The sequence below is a fragment of the Plasmodium relictum genome, assembly GCF_900005765.1.
Source record: "Plasmodium relictum strain SGS1 genome assembly, chromosome: 11".
Classification (NCBI taxonomy): Eukaryota; Apicomplexa; class Aconoidasida; order Haemosporida; family Plasmodiidae; genus Plasmodium; species Plasmodium relictum.
Window position 1 is genome coordinate 1,606,359 of NC_041689.1, and position 20,014 is coordinate 1,626,372.

The 20,014-nt window shown below is 17.1% G+C and overlaps 4 protein-coding genes across 4 annotated transcripts; 2 read left to right on the forward strand and 2 right to left on the reverse strand.

Annotated features, from left to right (window-relative positions):
- Positions 1-1,046: 1,046 nt before the first annotated feature.
- On the reverse strand, positions 1,047-2,948 carry PRELSG_1142200 (RNA-binding protein, putative; the record flags this gene model as incomplete). Its single annotated transcript, XM_028677713.1, has 4 exons — positions 1,047-2,051; positions 2,128-2,271; positions 2,416-2,662; positions 2,824-2,948. 4 exons carry the CDS (start codon positions 2,946-2,948, stop codon positions 1,047-1,049), a joined length of 1,521 nt encoding a protein of 506 aa, XP_028534074.1.
- Positions 2,949-5,911: 2,963 nt separating this feature from the next.
- On the forward strand, positions 5,912-8,737 carry PRELSG_1142300 (conserved Plasmodium protein, unknown function; the record flags this gene model as incomplete). The annotated part of the gene is made up of 1 exon (XM_028677714.1): positions 5,912-8,737. One exon carries the CDS (start codon positions 5,912-5,914, stop codon positions 8,735-8,737), a length of 2,826 nt encoding a protein of 941 aa, XP_028534075.1.
- A 681-nt stretch (positions 8,738-9,418) lies between these two features.
- PRELSG_1142400 (long chain polyunsaturated fatty acid elongation enzyme, putative) lies at positions 9,419-10,742 on the reverse strand (the record flags this gene model as incomplete). The annotated part of the gene is made up of 5 exons (XM_028677715.1): positions 9,419-9,586; positions 9,672-9,777; positions 9,868-10,032; positions 10,206-10,333; positions 10,428-10,742. The coding sequence occupies 5 exons, from the start codon at positions 10,740-10,742 to the stop codon at positions 9,419-9,421; spliced, it is 882 nt and encodes a 293-aa protein (XP_028534076.1).
- A 2,898-nt stretch (positions 10,743-13,640) lies between these two features.
- RAD50 (DNA repair protein RAD50, putative) lies at positions 13,641-19,055 on the forward strand (the record flags this gene model as incomplete). The annotated part of the gene is made up of 1 exon (XM_028677716.1): positions 13,641-19,055. The coding sequence occupies one exon, from the start codon at positions 13,641-13,643 to the stop codon at positions 19,053-19,055; it is 5,415 nt and encodes a 1,804-aa protein (XP_028534077.1).
- Between the last annotated feature and the right edge of the window lie 959 nt (positions 19,056-20,014).

Here is a 20,014-nt window from a genome sequence, read left to right on the forward strand (position 1 = left end):
AAAAATTTTTTTTTTTTTTTAAATAAAAAAAAAAAAAAAAAAAAAAAAAAATAAAATAAATAAACAACTTAAACTATAGAACTTTATAATGTTTATTATTGTTTTTTATGTAAAAAAGTAAAATTTTTATAAAAGAAATAGTCAATTCTATTATTATAGATTATTTTTATTAATTTTTATTAGCATAATTTCGATTATATCATAAATATATTTTCTCTTTTTTGTTTACGTAATAAAAATATATATGGTGTAAATTACATGGGTAAATTAAAATTGAATAACTAATGCCAATTTTTTAATATATTTAATAATATTAAAAGAAAATTAATTTTATACAAAAAAAAAAAAAAAAAAAAATACTATATATTATATGAGGAAAATAAATAAAGAAATTATAATTCATATGAACCCATGTTTTTTTTTAATTTAGAATTTTATCTTTGATATCAAAAAAAAAAAAAATTAATACAAAAAAATCAAGTGAAACATAATTTATACTAGAATAAAATAAAACCTATTAATTTTATGTATGAATTAAAAAAATAATAAACTTACAATATTTTATAAATATATCTATTACCTATTTTTCATTTAGAAAGTTATATAATGATAATACCATATCAATATTTTAACTGGATTTTAAAGAAGAATATATATATATAAAATTTATTGAATCATAATTATTATATTTATAAATTAATATTAAAGCTTTCTTAATATATATAACTTATGTTTTTTTTACATCTTGAAATACTTTGAGTTCTTTTTATGAACATCACAAATATTCATATATATATATATATATATATATAAATATTAATTCCTACATATTTACATTTAAAAAAAAAAAAAAAAAAAAAAGAATAATAAATAAAAAAAAAAAGAAAAATCAGCACTTTTTTTTAAATCATTCATTATATATTTTCTTTTTTATCTTTAACGATTAAAAAAGTTTAAATATAAAAAATTGAAAAAATTAATGTTTTTTTTTTTTAATTAGTGTGGTGCCATATATATGTATGTAAATTTTAATTTTCTTTATTTTATTACCTCCTATATTTTTCTCTCATAGCCATTTCACGCATCTGTTTTTCTTTCATTCTTTGTCTCATTTGCATTTTCTCAGATTCTTTTACCCACCATGGTTTATAATTACTAGATTCTCTACGTTTTCTTCTTGATGAATAAGATGAATCACTAAAACTAGAAGAAGAATTACGATATTTTTTTTTTTTTTTTTTTTTATACCTCATCTTTTCTGATTTATATGAACTTCTTGAATTGCTTTTGCTATAATAATAACTCCTTGAGCGACTTTTATATTTTCTTCTCTTTTTACTACTATGTTTTTTTTGAATTTTTTTTTTTCTAGAGCTGGTTTTACTACTTCTTCTATAACTATCATCGTCGCTACTTGATCTGCTACTTTTATGAGAATAACTTTTTCCACTTGAAACAGAACTACTATATTTACTTTTAGAATTTTTTCTTTTTATTTTTTTTTTCTTTTCTTCTTCACAACTTTTATCTTCTGGAACATCACTTTTTTTCAGTTTAATATCATTAGAATCGTTTATTATCTCTTTTTTTGTTTCATCTGTACATTTTTCTACATTTTTATTCTCATCATTTTCTATATTTGCATTCAGTAAAAAAGGGTTAGTTTTCACTAAGTTATTTACTAAAAGTAAATTTGGTTTATACATAGCACATAATTTCAATGTTAACTTTTCTTTTAATGCTAAAACTTTTTCTACTTTTTCATTAACTGTTTGTTTATTAGCCACATTTACATCATCTTTACTATTACTATAAAGTGAAAAATTATTTTTTAAAATATCTTTTTCATTAATTAAGCTATATGCATCTCTTATACATATCTCATTTTTTCCTACTTTAAATCCGTTCAAATTTAAAGCAGCTTTTGCGTGCTCTTCATTTTTAAATTCAACAAAAGCAGTATGCACCTTTTTATGTTCATTATACTGAATTTTATAATTTGTTGTTTTTCCTACATTTTTAAAAAATTTCTTTATATCCTCTTCATCAAACTATAAAAAAATAAAATAAATAAAATAATATAGAAAAAAGAAATAAGCAAATATATATATATATTTTTGAAATTACATTTTCAGGTATATTTTCCATATAAACAATTTTTGAGAAAACATCAAATTTGTTATTTTTTGCGTTCAATGAATTTTGAAAATCAACTAATCCTTTTTTTTGTTCTGAAACCAGTTGCTTTTGCAATAATATATTTTGTATGTTCTAAATTTAGAAAAAAAAATGATGAATTAAAATAATAAGGAAAATGAAAAATGGTATGAATATAAAATAAAGTAATTGAAAAAAAAAAATAAATAAATTTAAATGAAAAGAAATTTTCACAACATATTTTTATAATTATATAACCTGGTTTGGAATATTATTATGTATATTGTTATTAACATGAATATTTCTTAAATCCGAATTATTTAGAAATTTTTCATTTTCAGTATTAGAAATTTCATTGAAATTCTGATTATGAGAAATTGGTTCAATAACTGTTACAACCATTGGAACGTTTAATAAAAGTTCTCCATTTAATCTTGAGGCTTTTGTTATTCCTTCAGAACTTTTAAATTCTATTTGACAATATTTTTGATTTTTTCCTGGAAAACTAATGTAGATAAAAAAAAAAAATATATTATTTTTGTTTTCATTTATTAGCATGAGACTATTTTCATTTTCATAAATATATAAATTTAATCTTCACACTAAATGAGTAATTATATACGTAAGTATATGTAAATAAAAAAATTATGCTTTATAATTATTTACTTCTTGAAAGTAATACTAATTATTTCATCACATGATTCAAATTTTTCTTTTATATCTTTTTCTGATACATCTGTTGAAAGATTCTTTACATATACTACATTAGCTATGCTGAAATTTAAACTCATATTAAATCAACTTTTTTATTCTTTTTTTTCTTTATGAATTACTAAAAAATCAAATATATATTTGTACATATGATAAAATAAATAACAAAAAAAAAAAATTATATATATATTTATAATGCGGCAAAAAAAAAAAAAAAAAAAAAACATTAACTTCATCAAATTTTAATTAAAAGTTTATTTAAAATTCTTACATGTAAAGCTTCTACTAAAATTTACTAAATTACGGTAACATAATTTCTTTTTTATAAATTTTTTTTTTTTTTTTGATTCATTTATATAATATTTAATTTTAATGGAAGAAAAAAAAAATATATATTTAGATTTTTATACTATTATTGAATATTAAAACATCTCATTAAAAGAAAAAATAACCAAATACATTTTTAAATATTTTAGAATTAAAAAAAAAATTGACCTTAAAACCAAAAAAAAATATATATATATATATATATATAAATTATTTCATCTAAAACATTTCACATAAATTGGCTTTAAAATGACAAAATAAAATTCTAAAAAAAAAAATAAAATAAAAATAAGTTATATGCCAATATTCTATTTAGCTTTATTGAGGAATAATAGGATAATTAAAAAAAAAAAAGAAAATGAAATTTTTATAAAAAGGGGAATAATAAAAATTCTTAAATATTATGAAAATATTAAAACAGTTGAAAAATAGAAAAAAAAAAATTAAAAAAATAATGAAAATAATAAAGCTTAATTAGATAGATAAATGTAAAAAGTATATATAATGAAAAAAAATAGTATTTCCATATTTTAATTTAATATAGAAAAAAACAAATAAAAAACCCTATAATGTAATATAATATGTGGTCTTTTATATAGTGATATGTCTAAAAATTAATTTTTTACTATATATATTTAATATAAAAATATTAAAGCTTCTTTATTTTATTTTATTTCTTTTATTTTTAAGAAACTCTAATTTACATGAAGGGCATAGATATAGATATATCTTATTATTAAAAATATTTTTTTTTTGAAATGCAAATATGTTTGTTATCATATATTTCTTTTTTATTCTTATATATTATCTAATTCAATAATTATAATATTGAAAAGGAGCATATATATATATATATATACTTTTTAATATTTAAAATTACTAAAAAGAATTTTTTGAAAATTTATAATAATTTCCTAATTTCATGAAAATATAAAAGAAAAAAATAAAATATATAGAATATAATAAGAATTTCTTTAATAAAAGAATATAAATTATTGAAAAAAATATTAAAAGAAAAACGACAAAAATAAGAAGTATTAATAATTCTATAAAGAATACTAATATTTATTCTTCAGTTAAAATTTATATAGTTTATAGTTATTTTCATATATTTTATTAACCTAAAGTTTTATAAAATGAAATTGTAGAAGTTGATAGATTTACAATATAGTTTGATATATGTAATTTTATATTTGTATTCAAATGCATTTAATAGAAAAACAATCATCATAAAAAAAAGTCTTTTTTATTATAAATATATATGTCTTATTTCTTAAATTTAAATTTTATTTAAAATTCTAGCATTGCACATATTTTTAAAATCATAGAATTCAGTTAGTGCAATAAAATATAAAATTTCCTCTTTATCATTTCATCTATATGTTTCTGAAATTAATATAGAAATAAAATTTAGATAGAGAAATATTTTAATTTTTACTCTTATTAGTACTCACAATTGTTCACTTTTATTATTATTTTGCTTAAATGTTATTATTTCAAGTTTTTGATATCCTTATAATTTATTCTATTATTATATTTATAATATTCACATAATTAAATTTTTATGTTTTTATTATTAATATTAAATTATATGCATATATTATGAAATTTATTTTTTATTTAAAAAAAAAAAAAAATAAATGGAATAAATGTAAAATAATTATATTTTTTTTTATTAAATTTAAAGAATAAATATATTTTTAAAAAAAAAGTTGAAAAAAAAATTAATTTCTGAAATAATAAACGAATTTAATAGGATTATTTCTGATTTATGCATAAATTTTAATATAATATACATATCTATAAATCATTTCAAAATTATATATTTAATTATTTTTACAAGTGTGCTAACATTTTAAAATTAATAAGATAAAATAGTATATTAATTAAAATGTTTTAATTATATTTGTTGTCTAAAATTAATGAATATTTATTCCATTTTTTAATATTTTCTTTCTTAACAAGAGTTGAAGAAAATAGAAAAAAATGTAATATAAAAAACAAAAATAAGTGATAAAATTTATAAAAATGATATTATAAAAATGAATGATTGTATTTAAATTAATAAACGAAATTTAAGTGAAAATATTAAAAGAAAAAAAATGTGCACAAATTTTCTATTTGAAATTGTTATTTTATTGAAAATAAAATCATTCTGCCTTGTTTCTTTATAGAAAATTAAAAAATGAATAAAAATATAAAAAAAATAAAATACATAAAAACATATATATTTTAAATAGTACTATATTTTATAATTATAAATTATAATATATAAAAACTGAATTATTTTATTAAAACCTTATAACTTTTATATATTTTGTTTTGATATATTTTTTGTATTTTATTTTATTTCTATGTTATTTTTTTTTTATTTTTTTTTTTTTATTTTTCTAAATATTTTTTTAAATTCTGCATTGTTACACATATCAAGTTTATTTTATTTTTTTAATAAATGTTAAATTTTTAATTTTTGTCGTAGATTATTAAGTGGTGAAAAACGCTGCACCTACCATAAAATACTTATTTTTTGTAGTATATTGATAAAAAAAAAAAAATATTAAAAGTTTAAAGTTATTAAATAGAAACTAAATAAACAATAAGTGATATTTATTCTTTTTTTTTTTTTTTCTGAAAATTTTAAAAGACTTATTTTTTGTAATTTTTACATTTATTTATTTTATTTTATTTCATTTTTTTTTTAATGTGATTATAAAAAATGGATATAAACAATTCAGATATTAATAAGGAAAATAACGAGGTATTATGGGAATCTCTGTATAATGATTTTAATGAAATAACAAGCACACATAAGAAGCATTTCAATTATATAGAAAATAGTTTATATGAATTTTGCAAAGGAGTTAGTTCAAATGATAATTTAAGTTACGATTTAAAAAGTATAAAAAATAAATCATATTTAAATAATGATACAAATTATGAAGAAAAACAATTTTTAAATGAATTTTTAATTAAGAAAGAAATTAACAAAACAGATATTAATAATGAATTATTAATAGATAAAAATTTAAATGTAGAAAATGACAAAGATTATAACATTATGATTAATAATGAAACAGATTATTTAAAAAAAGAGTATCTTAAAAATAATTATTGGGAGAATGATTACCTTAAAAATAATTACTTTGAAATTGACTATTTAAAAAATGATAATTGTAGAAACAAAAGTTTCAATGAAGTTATAAATAGTAATCAAATAGAAAATGCAGGTAATTTCAATCATTCCTCTTTTCTTTTAAATAGTATTTCCAAGAAACCTGAATCTAGCTTTGAATTTAATGAAAAAAACAAATATAGTGATATTAGAAATCCAAATATGTTTAACATGAATAAATATAATAGCACTTATTTTAATAATGGATATAAAAATAGTATAAATAATTTAAAAGTTCATGAAGAATTTTTAAATAAAAATGATAATAATTTTCTGTTAAATAATAATAAAAACTATGATAATTTAAAAGAAAAAGAAAGTATTAGAAACCTTTTAGGAATTAACACTTTCGATAAGAATACACCTAACACTAAAAATTTAGATACAGATAAATACAAAAATTTTAAAATAAAATCAGAAGAAAATTTAAGCTTCAATAATTACAATTATATAAAGAATATTAAAAATTTCAACTCTTTAGAAAAACTAGATACGTTGCTAAAAAACAAATGTAAATATATGAATGAAGATGAGATTGATTTAAGATTACCAAATAAAATAAATAGTAATAATACAAAACAACCTATTTTTAATTATGATAGCTATAAAATAAACTCTGTTATATCTGAAAACTTTAATAAAAATAAACAAATTGATAAAAATGACGTATCATCAGATAAAATAGAGGAGACTAATCATAACATACTAATAAATAGATCAAAGAGGTTAATAGAAATTAGTAAAAAATGTTTAAGTGGGTATTCTGATTTAGATAATCTTAATATAATAGATTTATATAAGAAAGAAAATGATTATAGTAAAAATGGAAATTATAGGGATTACAAGAATGATTTAAAATATCATACCTATGTAGATAATCAAATATGTACATTAGAAGTAAATGAATATAATAATGAAAATGAAGACAATGACGAATATGAGTATACTTATGAAAATGAAGATGATGAAAATGAAAATGAATTTAAAGAATATGATGAAAGTAAAGATTATAATAAGAATGAAAATAATGATTACAATAGAGAAAACAATGTTGGTAATAAGAAAAAAGGCTACATAGAAAAAGAAACAATGATATATATGGATAATAATAAAATTGAATACAATGAAGAAAATGAAGAAAGAAATATCAAGTTGTACGAAAGATATGATAAAAAAAGTATAATTGAAGAAAATTCAATCAATAGTAATGTTTCTTTAAATTGTGTAGAAAAATGTGATACTAAAAAAAAAGAAAAAAATGAAGACAGTGAAAATCAAACATATAATAACAGCAGTGATTACGATTTAAATATATTATTTGATAATTTTGATAATTTAAAAAATAGGAATATCAGTATTAAAAAAGATCAAAAACTAATGAATGATAATCCAGAAGAAAAAAAAAAAGTAAAAGAAAAGAATGATGAAGGAAATAATATAATACATAATGAGCTGGAAAAAAATAAAGAAGAGGTAAAAATAGAAATTAAGAAATTAGTGAATCTAAAATCACAAGAAAAGGATTCAGAAAATGCATGTTTTAAAGATATATGTGAGAGAAATGTAAAAAATTTGGATTTTAATAGAAAAAATGATATTTTATTAGATGGTAATTTTACTGATGTAGGCACTAATAATATAAAGAGGGAAAAAAATAATTTTGAACTAGAAAACGAAAGAATTTATAATGATTATAATTTAAAAAATAAAAAAATTGAAAAAACATGTGAAAAAGAAAAAAAAAATGGTAATACCAAGTTACGTAAAATAATTTTTCCAGATGATGATAAGAACATTGACGAAAATAAAAAAAAATGTATTGATTTAGAAGAAATAAAAAAAATTACTGATCATAATAAGATATTAGACCATGGTACAAAAAATATTAAGTATTCCAATAATATAAAAAGGTTATTTAAAGAAAAGTATTTTTTGGAAGATTTATGTGAAAAAAGAAAATGTCTATTACAAAAAAGTAAAATAGAAAACACAAAATTAAGTGTAGAGATAAAATCATTATTAAGTTTTAATAATAATTTAAGTTATGCACTGAAAGAAAAAGAAGCAGAAATAAAAATTTTAAAAAAACAAAAAGAAGAATTAGAAATGAAGTTGATGAAAAGAGCAGATAATGATTATTCTTTTTTAGATAATTCCTCTACATATGATATTTATAAAAATCAAAAAATAAATAGTAATTATAATATATGTAATAAAAACTCAAATAGTTTAAATAATATGAATAATAGTAATGCTTCTATTATAAAAAATTATGAAAAACAAATACAAGAATTATTAGTTAAAGTCAAAATGTATGAAACTAAAAATAATGATTTACAAGAACAGTTAAAAATTTTTATGAATGAATAAAAAAAATAAAATGATAAATATTTTTTTTCTCTTAAATCTTCATGCATTTTGAAACATTTATAATTTATTTAAAAAAAACAAAAATGATATTTTGGTATTTTTGATATAAAAAATTTTTTTATATGTATTACAGTTTTCCGTTATTTTTTTTTAGTGATTACATGATATTTATGAAAAAAAAGAAAAAAAAAAATTTGAATTTTTTATATACATAATCTTTTTTTTTGGTATTTCTTATTTTTTTTCATTATTGTATTAGCTGCTTTTTTATATTTTCTTCTTAATTTATAATTTGTTTTTAATTATACAAAATTTTCAATTTTTTTTTTTTATATGAAACATTATTTAAGCAAGCTATTTATATATAAATATTATTATTATATATATATATATATATGGTAGCATTCATTAGTAAGAATATGTTACATAATTATTTTAGAAATGAATACATCTAATAATACTTATTAATGTTAGTTATTTTTTTCTTATTTTTTTGTTTTGTAATAATATTTTTAAAAAGTGAAAAGTTGAAATTTTAAATTAGAATATGATACTTGTTTTATTCCATATAGTAATTTTTTTAAGTTTTAATAATCAATAATAGTTTTATTAAAATATTTGATAAGTTTTTTTTGTTATATATTATAAACAAAAAAGATAAAAATAAAAAAAAAATTAAAATTAATCAATTTTATTTTTTGGAAATATATATGTCTGAATAGAAAAATTAATAAATAAAACCAATAGTGAAATACAATAATAAAAACTGAGAGCTATTAGTCTTTTAGGGTATTCACAAATAAAATTTAAAAATAAAATAAAAAAACCTGGGAATATTATAGAAAAAAACTAAAAAAAAAAGAAAAAAGATATAATTAATAATGTAAAATGAAATATAATAAAAAAAATATTGAAATAAAATTTTTTTAATTACTTGTATCATTTGAACATAAGTAACAGATGCTTTAATAAATAAGGGTACTCTAATTTTCAAACTTGCAAGGAAATAATAAAAATACATAATAAAATGAACAAAGGAACTGTAAAATAAAAAAAAAAAATTTACATATTTTAATTTTAATTAAAATTATTTAAAAAAGAAGAAATAAAGCAATTATAATTGTTCTTACTTAATAGTAATTACGTAATAAATATCTCCATCATATCCAACACTTGTATTAACCCACATGATAAAAAAAACTGACAAATGATGATAAACATGTAAAAAGGTAAATTGATTCCATTTGTTCCTTAACACAATTAGTAATGTATCCATGAAATCACATAATTTATTTCTTCAAAAAAAAATTATAAAATAATGAAATATTAATAATAATAATAATAATAATGATTAAGTTAAAAAAAAAAAAAAAATCTACTAATTATTATTATTTAGAATGAATCATATTTTTTCTATGCGCTTAATTTTTATTTTTTATAATTTTTATTAATTATATATATGATTTACATATAAAAGAGCCAAGAACATATAGCAATATTATCCTTTGTGTAATCAACAGTATTATAAATAATTGAAAACTTTCTATTTTTTGCTTCATTAATAGTTAATAAAGTAATATATAAGCTACAAAATACCTAAAAGAATATAGAAAAAAATATTTGTGCACATATATATATTTAATAAATTTTATTCTATTTTTTTTTTTTAGATTTTAATATATATGTGTACCTGTATTAAGTTGTATATTGGTATTATCTTTATTAAAAATTTTTGAAAATTATTATCTTTTTGTGATGAAAAAGAAACATTTTTATTTTTATTTATTTGCTTGTCATATATTTGTTTACGTTTTGAAGTATAATTTATTTTATACAAATATGCTAATATAGTAAAAATCAAATAGGAAAATAATGCTATAAAAAAATGAGTTGGATTCATCAAGAACCATTTTTTCGTTATTCTATTCTCATATTTTAATTGAGGATTAAAAAATTTTAAAATTTTTTCCCCAATATTGTTTAAAAATAAGCAATTTAATAACATTTTATTAATATATTTATAATCTCAAGAAAAATAATTAATTTTAATTTCATTAATTAGTATAAACTAATTCATAAGTTAATTAAATAAATAACAGTACAAAAAAAAAAAAAAAAAAAATATAAAAATGAAAAAAAAAAACATAAAAACAAATGAAAAAAAAAAAAAAATATATACATATAAAATAAGAATAATAATAAAAAATATAATTTAAAAAAATTGTATAATAATAAAATAAATTCACTATTTTTTTTGTATAATAAATATGTAAATATGCATACTTAAATATAATGAATATACATTATAAATCAATAATAATCTATAATTTATTAAATTATTATATTTCATTAGTACATCATGGATTGAAACACATATTTATATTTTTTAACATACTTTATAATTGATAAAATAAAAAGTTTATTCATACATAAATAAAATTACCTTAATTACCTAAAAAAAATGTAATATAAAATAATACGTAAAATATATAAAAATATATATATATATATATAGATTAGATAAATATAACACAACTTTTAGTACTACTTTTTAAAAAATAAAATAAAAAATAACAGCATTAAAAATAACTTTAATAATAACTGATAATCTACATAAATAAAATGAATAAAAATAAATAGTTTTTAATAAAAGAAAAAAAACATAAAACAAGACAAATATAGATTTAAATAACTCATAATGTTGTTGATTATAATTTTTTATGGAATTTTTTTTTTTTTTTTTTTAATATATCATCGCTATATTTTATTATTTTAAAAAAAAATAAATCTTTGCAAAAAATTAATTTTTATTCTCAAGAAAACTAAGTATTTAGAAAAAAAAGAAAAAGGAATTTTTTTTAACCTTAAAATTAAAATTAATTAAAATAGTGAAAATGTATTAAATTATATGAATTTGTTCTTTTTAGACATATTATTATTATGCTATTATTATGCACTAAGCATTAACTTTAACAAAAATTTGTATATTATTTTTTTTTTTATTACAGCAAATTTTTGAATAGAAAAAAAATTGATAAACAATTTTAAGTTTATAAAATTATATAAAAATATAAACATATATAAAGAATATGTGCATATGCATATTTTTATTCCTATTAAAAAAAAAAAAAAATTATAAAATTATTGGCTTGCATATAAAATATATAAAAAAAAGTTGTGCATTTTAATAATTGAAAATTTCTGAACGAACAAGGTAATTCTTAGATACCATTAAAGATACTTTTTATTTTTTATCATACTAAGAATTTTTTATAAAAAAATAAGTTTTGCTATTAAAATGCTCTTTTTATCGCATGTATGCAAACAGTATGTGCAATGTACTAAAAAAAAAAAAAGCAAGAATTTCTTCAACTTTTAGAAAGCAATAATTTAAGTGCATATATGTTTACTTAAAAAAAAAAAAATAGAAATAAATAATTTAAAAAAAACACTTAATTTTGAAAAAGATCTAATGGTATTAAAATGCATGAATTCTATAGAAAATAACTATTTCTATAGGATATAATAAAAAATTATTGCATTTTATTTTAAAAAATAGAAAAAAAAATTGGTAACATAAAAATATTATAGATTTATATGTTTTTGTTAATTAAAGTTTCCTTATTCTATATTAATTAATTTTATATATATATGACTTAAATGTTAATTTAATTAGATTTATGTATTTTAATCCTCTTAAGTTGTATCCATTGTTAATTTAAGTCTGCAATAAATTCATGTAGGTTGGCTACATTAAAACGAAAAAAGCACATAATAATAAATAAATATCTTAGTATTCTGAAATAATATACAACTTAAATTAGCTCTATGAAACATGGAGTAATAGAAAATATCCTAAAATTTAATAAAGTGTAAATAAGGTTAAAAAGAAAAAATAATTTAAGCAATACATTGAAAATACAAAAAACATATAGTTTTTCGAAAAAAAAATAGTTATTTTTAAACAAATTACTAATTTTTTTTTTTTTTTTTTTGTTCTTTTTATAGTACTTAAATTATTTTTTTATTAATTTATAATGTTAATGAAAAAAAACTGTTGTTATTAACAAATTAGTTTTTGTCACATATAGAATAAGTACTATAAATGTAAAAATATATATTAAAAAAAATAATTTTAAGTATATATTTAAAAAAAAAAAATCTTAATTTAATTATTTAATATATGTTATGATTCTGAAAAGGATACAGTGAAAAATATAGGAAATACAAATTTTAAAAAATTATGATAGTTCATTTTTAATTTCAATAGCATATTTTTAGAAACTTTCGCTAAATTCTTAATTTTTAAATACAAAAAGTGTAACTACTGTTTGTGATGAATAAAATATTAAATTAAACTTTTTTCTCAATAAATAGAAAAATTATAAAGGTTATTTTTTTAAATAAAATATATTAAAAATTTTATTTTCGAAGAATTTTAATACACAATGGAACTTGAATATTTTTTAATTTTTTATTTTTTTTATAAATAATAAGATTCAGACTTCAGTTAAGAATATTTTTTGGAGTTTTAGTTAAAATTTAAATAAGTTACTTTTATACATCTTTAAAATTAAATTCACATATATGTGTAATTATATTCATTTTTTTTTTTTTAAAGTATTATTTTATGTAAAATATCCATTAAATTTTTTTGGATCAATAATATACTTTTGTTTTTTCAAATAAGAAGATATTTAAAAATTGAAAAGAAAAATTAATATAAATTTTATAAATTATTTTTAATATATATAAGAACCATATACTTTAAAAATCTTTGATTCAAACTAATTTTTTTAATAGTATCAATGTATATTTTTTCAAATTAATTATTTCTTATTTTTTGTGTTATTATTTTCCCTCTTATTATTTTATTTCATTTTTTAATGTTGAATTATTCGTGATGACAACATTTGAAAAAATAGGTATACAAGGAATTAGAAGTTATTGTGATGATAATGTAGAAAAAATAAATTTTTCGTCTCCCATTACAATAATATACGGAAATAACGGGAGTGGTAAGTCAACCATTATTGAATGTTTGAAAGTAAGTTGTACTGGAGATTTTCCTCCGAATGCAGAAAAAGGAAAATCATTTATTCATGATCCATTAATATCCAATAAAATGAATATAAAAGGTAAAATTGATTTAATGATTAAAAATTATAATAATAAAAAAATAGGAATATCAAGGTCATTTAATTTATTTTATTCCAAAGATAAAAATAAAAAAATAAAACACACATTCAGAGCTTTAGATAATTCTATTATTATTAAGAAAGATAAAGGAGATGATATTATTATTACTAATAAATGTATTGATATAAATAATCACATACCTAAATTAATGGGAGTTTCAAAATCGCTTTTAGAAAATGTTATATTATGTCACCATGATGAAAGCTTATGGCCATTTAGTGAATCAACAAAAATAAAAAAGAAATTTGATGAATTATTTGGTGATGATCATTTTTCTAAAATATTAGATGAACTAATAAAATGCAAAAAACATATTAACGAAGTGTTAAAAAAAAAGGAATTTGAGTTATTAGCGATTAAAGATTGTTATGAGAAAAAAAAAAATATTAATTTAGAAATTGAAAAAAATGAAAAAGAAATTGAAAATACTGAAATTTGTATACAATTAGATCAAGAAGAAATAAAAGAAAATTCCATAATATTAGATAATCTAAATAAAAAAAGTAGTATTTTTTATAAAATAATTTCTAACATAAATACATATTTTATTTTATACGATAAATTTAAATTAGATTTAGAACAATATCAAAATATAAAAGAAATATATGAAGAAAGTTCAGAAGAGTTAAAAAATTTTCAACAACTCATTAAAAATGATTTATTTAATTGCCAAAATTTGATTGAAAAAGCTAAAGACGAAATTACACATTTGGAAAATGAAACTGAAAAATGCTTAAAATCCTACGACGAATCAAATATAAAGGAAAATGATGTAATTAAAAAAAACATTAATATTTTAAATAAAAAGGAAAAAAAATTAATAGATAACTTTAAAAACTTTTTTGATATGGAGCATATTTTTTTTAATAGCGTAAAGGAAAAGGATATAAAGATATTTCTTTTAAAAGAATATTTACAATTAATACATATAATAGAAAGTAATGAAGTATTCATAAAAAAATATTTAAAATGGGATGATATTTTATCAAAAAAAAATTATAATTTTAAATTCAGCATAAAAAACAATTCCATAGATATAGATAAATTCATAAGTCTTAATAATTCACTGGATAAAAATATTTTATTAGAAATTAAGAATGCAGAAAAAAAGCATAAAAGAAAAATAAAAGTAATTAGATATTTTTTAAAACGCAATTTTATCTGTTACCACAAGAATTTACAAAAAAAAATTAGAATTTTAAAGGAAAATAAAATTTATAAAAAGAAAATTTTAAAAATAGACAAAAAATTAAAAAAGATAGAAAAATATAAAGAAAAATTGAATAGTCTAAAAACAAAGGAAGAGATATATGAAGATAATATAAAAAAATTAGAAAAACTGAGCCAGTTGAAGTATTTTCATGATACTATTAACATAGAGGAAATTGACAATTATAATTTAAAAGAAGAAAAAAATTGCTATGAGGATCAATTAATGAATTACAATAATCAATTGATTAATATTTCTAATATAAAAAATACACTAAATAAAATTTTTCTTATTGTAACTAATTGCAACTTGTTTTATGAATCTTTTTTAAACATTCAAATAATTCAAAATAAAATATTTGATTTTATGAAAGAAAAAACTGCTTTTTTTTGCCAAATAACTAACAATCATAAAATTTATAACTTAATAAAAGAAGAGAAGAATTTATACTTATATATAGAAAAATTTTTACTTTATAATGATTCAATATCTGCAGCATTTGAAAAGCAGGAGAAAACAAATTTAAGTATAATCAAAAAGGAAACACGACAAATTGATACAATATCAAATACTAATGATAATAAAAAAAGAAAAAATAGCTGCGATGTGAAATCTACTGATTATAATAAATTTACAGAAAGCATAATACAGAAAAGTACTGTCGATTTAGAAAAAAACTTGCAAAATGAAGATAAAATAGAAGAAATAAAAAAAAAAAATAAAAGAGAAAATGTATCATTAAGTGAAGTAAAATACCAATTGAAGAAAAGAAAAACTATATTTGATTTTTCCTTTTTTAATAATAATAAATTGGATACATTGAAAATTATAATAAATAAGTTTATAGAGAAATATGAGACAAAAATAGAAAATGTAGAGAATCAAATAAATCTTTTAAAAAAAAAAATTGAGTTTATTTCAAAAGAATTAGATGATATAAAATATAAAATGGAAAATTATTCTAATACATTATCTGAGTTTAATTTAATGCTGCAAAAACATCAGTTTAAAAATATGAATAATTTTATGTTGTCCTTTTGCACTATTAGAAAAGATATGAAAAAAATTAAGCTGGATATATTTGACTTATGTAAAAAAGAAGAGTCATTAAATAATTTTTTAGAAAATTCTGAAAAAAACAAATTTTGTGATTTATGCAAAAATGATATTAATGAATATCAATTAGATAGAGTTAAATTAAATACTACTATCAAAAAAAAGGAGATACACCAACAAGTAGAAGAGAAAAAGACACATTTTAATAATTTAAAAAATAAAAAAAAAGAATTAATTCCTTTAGTAAATTATTATCGTTATTATATAGATCCTATTGATAGAGAAACTAAATCAATAAATGAAGAAATAAATTCTCGAAAAAAAAAATTACTTGGCATACAAAATAATATAAATAAATATTCTATAAAAATTAATAAAATCAATGAAAAATATAAGCTAATGAAACAATTTCAAAATAGTTGTATTGATTTAATTAATAAAGAAAAAGATATTATTTGTGAAAGAGAACATTTTATTACTCAATACACACAAATGAAAAACAAAAACGATGTCTTACAAGAGTTAGGAAACAATAATACATTTGAAGAGGTAATAGATTTTTTATTTAAGTCTTTAGAACAAATTGATATTGAAAAAAAAAATTTAAAAGAACTAAAAGAATTCCTTGATAATTTTAAAAAATTTGTCCATAGAGAAGTTATAACATTTATTTTTGATACAACTAATACTTTTATTAAAGAAAATTTATTTCTAAATGGAGATGATATAATTAATAGTGAATTCAAAATAAATACCTTTAAAAATAAGTATGAAAATAATCATGAACATTTTTCTAAATGCATCTTGAGAGAAAAAATAAATAGAGAAGAAAAGAAATGTAAAATAAGTAAAGATGAGAATGAAGAATTTAATAATATCATAAATAGGAAAACAGATAATTTACACAAAGAAGTAAGAGAAGAAATATATGAAAAATGTAAGAATAATATAGGAAGAAAGATAAAATGTGATGAATATATTAAAAAAGAGAAAACTTATTGTATAAATGAAGAAACTAAAAACAATCTTAATGAATTTTTACATTATAACATTAATAATGAAAATATAGAAGAAATAAATAATTCGTATAATTTTTTTCTCACTTTAATGTTTGAAAAAAAAAAATTATTTAAGTTACATAACAATGTAACAATGAATGCTTATGAAGAAAAATTAGATAACGAATTTATTCTTAAGAATTTTAACTTCGTTCATAATATGAAAATAATAATAAAAATTAATACATTTTTTGAAAAAATATATGATAAGTGTTTATTATTTATATATTTAGAAGAATTTAAAAAAAAAGAACAAATAAACATGATAAACAAAATGAAATCAGTTATAAATGATAGAAATAAACATATAAGAGAAAAAGAAAAAGAATTAGAAAAATCCATAAAGGTAGATAAAAGTATTAGAGATTTGATAAAGAAAATGGAAAAATATATTTCATATTATTTAAAAAAAAGGGGGCACATGGAAAATTGTTTATTACAAAATTCTGTATTACTTAAGAAATGCGAAATTCGAGAAAAATGCATCAGAAAATGTATTATAAATAATAAAAATAGTGCTTATCATGAAAATAAAAACTACTATGTTAAAATAAACATAATGAATGAATTTATCGAAGAGATAGAAAGGATAAGTTTAGAAAAAGGAGAGAAAGAAAAAAATTTAAATAAAGTTAAAGAACAAATATATAACAACGAAGCAATTAAGAATGAAGTAAACAACATCGTTAAAAAAATTAATCAAAAGAAGGAACACATATTATGTTTAGAAAAGGAAAAAATAAATATTGAAAAAGTGCACCAATCTATTGTTATGAATACTAATTTAAAAAAAAGTCATGAAAGATTTTTAGATCATCATAAGAAATTTATTTCTTTCATAGTTGAATTAAAAAATTCCATTTTTTTAGAAAAGAAAAAGGAAGAAGGACTAATTGAAATAAATTCTATAATAAAACAATTAGAACAAAATTACGAAAGTAGTCATGATATACATAATTTTTTAACTGAATCATTTGATTTCTCAAATTATAAAAAAAAATTAAATGAACTAATAAATATAAAAGAAGGAGAATTAAAAGAAAAAATAAATGTCTACACAAAAAAAATTAATAATTTAAAAATAAAAGAAGCAGAAATGAAAGGTAAAGTAAGCTTAAGGAAAGAATATGTCGAAAAATTAAAAAAAGATATAAAATCTAAGTTATTTATTAACATAGAAAATGAATATAAAAAAAAAATTGTTGAAATATATGTGCATAAAAATATAATAAAAGATATATGCAACTTTCATTTTTCCTTTGATCAAGCCATAATTAAATTTCATTCCTTAAAAATGCAAGAAATTAATATATCCATAAAAAATTTATGGCGAAGAGTATATACTAGTGCAGACATTGACTATATTTATATTAAATCAGATGTACAAACAGAATGTAATGATAAGCTTAATCAAAGAAGATCATATAATTATCGAGTTGTTATGGTAAAAGATAACTGTGAACTTGATATGAAAGGGAGATGCTCATCAGGTCAGAAAGTCTTATCTTCTATCATAATTCGATTGGCATTAGCTGAATCATTTTCCATTAAATGTGGAATATTAGCCCTAGATGAGCCTACAACAAATTTAGATAAATCTAATTCAAGAAATCTAGCTAATTTAATCGCAAATATAGTAGACTTAAGAAAAAATAATTCTGCTTTCCAACTTATTCTTATAACACATGATACCTATTTTGTTGATGTATTATCACAATATGGATTAACCAATTGTTTTTATAAAATTAAAAAAGATGAACATGGATATTCCAAAATAGAAAAAGTACAAACGTAATGTATAACTAAATTATAAATATGTTTATTCATTTTTTATTCAATGCATATATTAGTTTATATATAAATTGTTTATTATTAAATCACATGTACTTAATGCACTATTAAAAATCTTACAAAAAATTCATTTTTTCTAATATTTTTAAAAAACTTTTTTTTTTTTTGTTTTTTTATAAAATTGTTGGTATTACATAATAAATTATGCATCCAGTAAATAGCTCAATTTGTTTATTGTTTCTTTAATTTTTTGTTTTCTTTAATTGATTAACATATAAAACAAAATACATTTCCATTTATGTTTTTAATTAGAGAATAAATAGTTTTTTCATGCATGAATATGTGGATATCTATTTATTTTACTAACCTTTAGTGGTATAATAAACCTCTCATTAAGAATATTAAAATTTAATTAAAATTTATATAAAAATTGAATATACTATTACTAATAAATTAAAAAGGATAATAAAACAAAATAAATTAATATATAAAAGGTAAAATAAAATAAAAAGAAATGTTGTGTACATTAATAGGGTATGCATTATATACACTTAATACTAAAATAAAAAATTTTATTCATACAAAGTGAACACCCACATTAATTTAAATCATTAAATTTAGAGATTCTTTCTTTGTACATAAACATAACTATTTAAAAAAAAAAATTTACATATATTTATAATATTATGACTTTTTTAAGAATATGGAAACAAAAAAAAAAAAGAAAAAAAAGACAAGTATACAAGAAAAAAAAAATTAAAATATTACGTTTGAACGTAAAAATAATTCATATAAAATATTAAATCATAAGTTAAAATATTAATTTTTCAAATTACCTTACTATTTATTTAATTATAAATTTAATTTTTTTTTTTATTAAGCATATGAAAAAAAATGTAAAATAAAATTATATATCATTTTTTTTTTTATCTTTACATTTTTCTTTTCTTTTTTCTGTTTTCT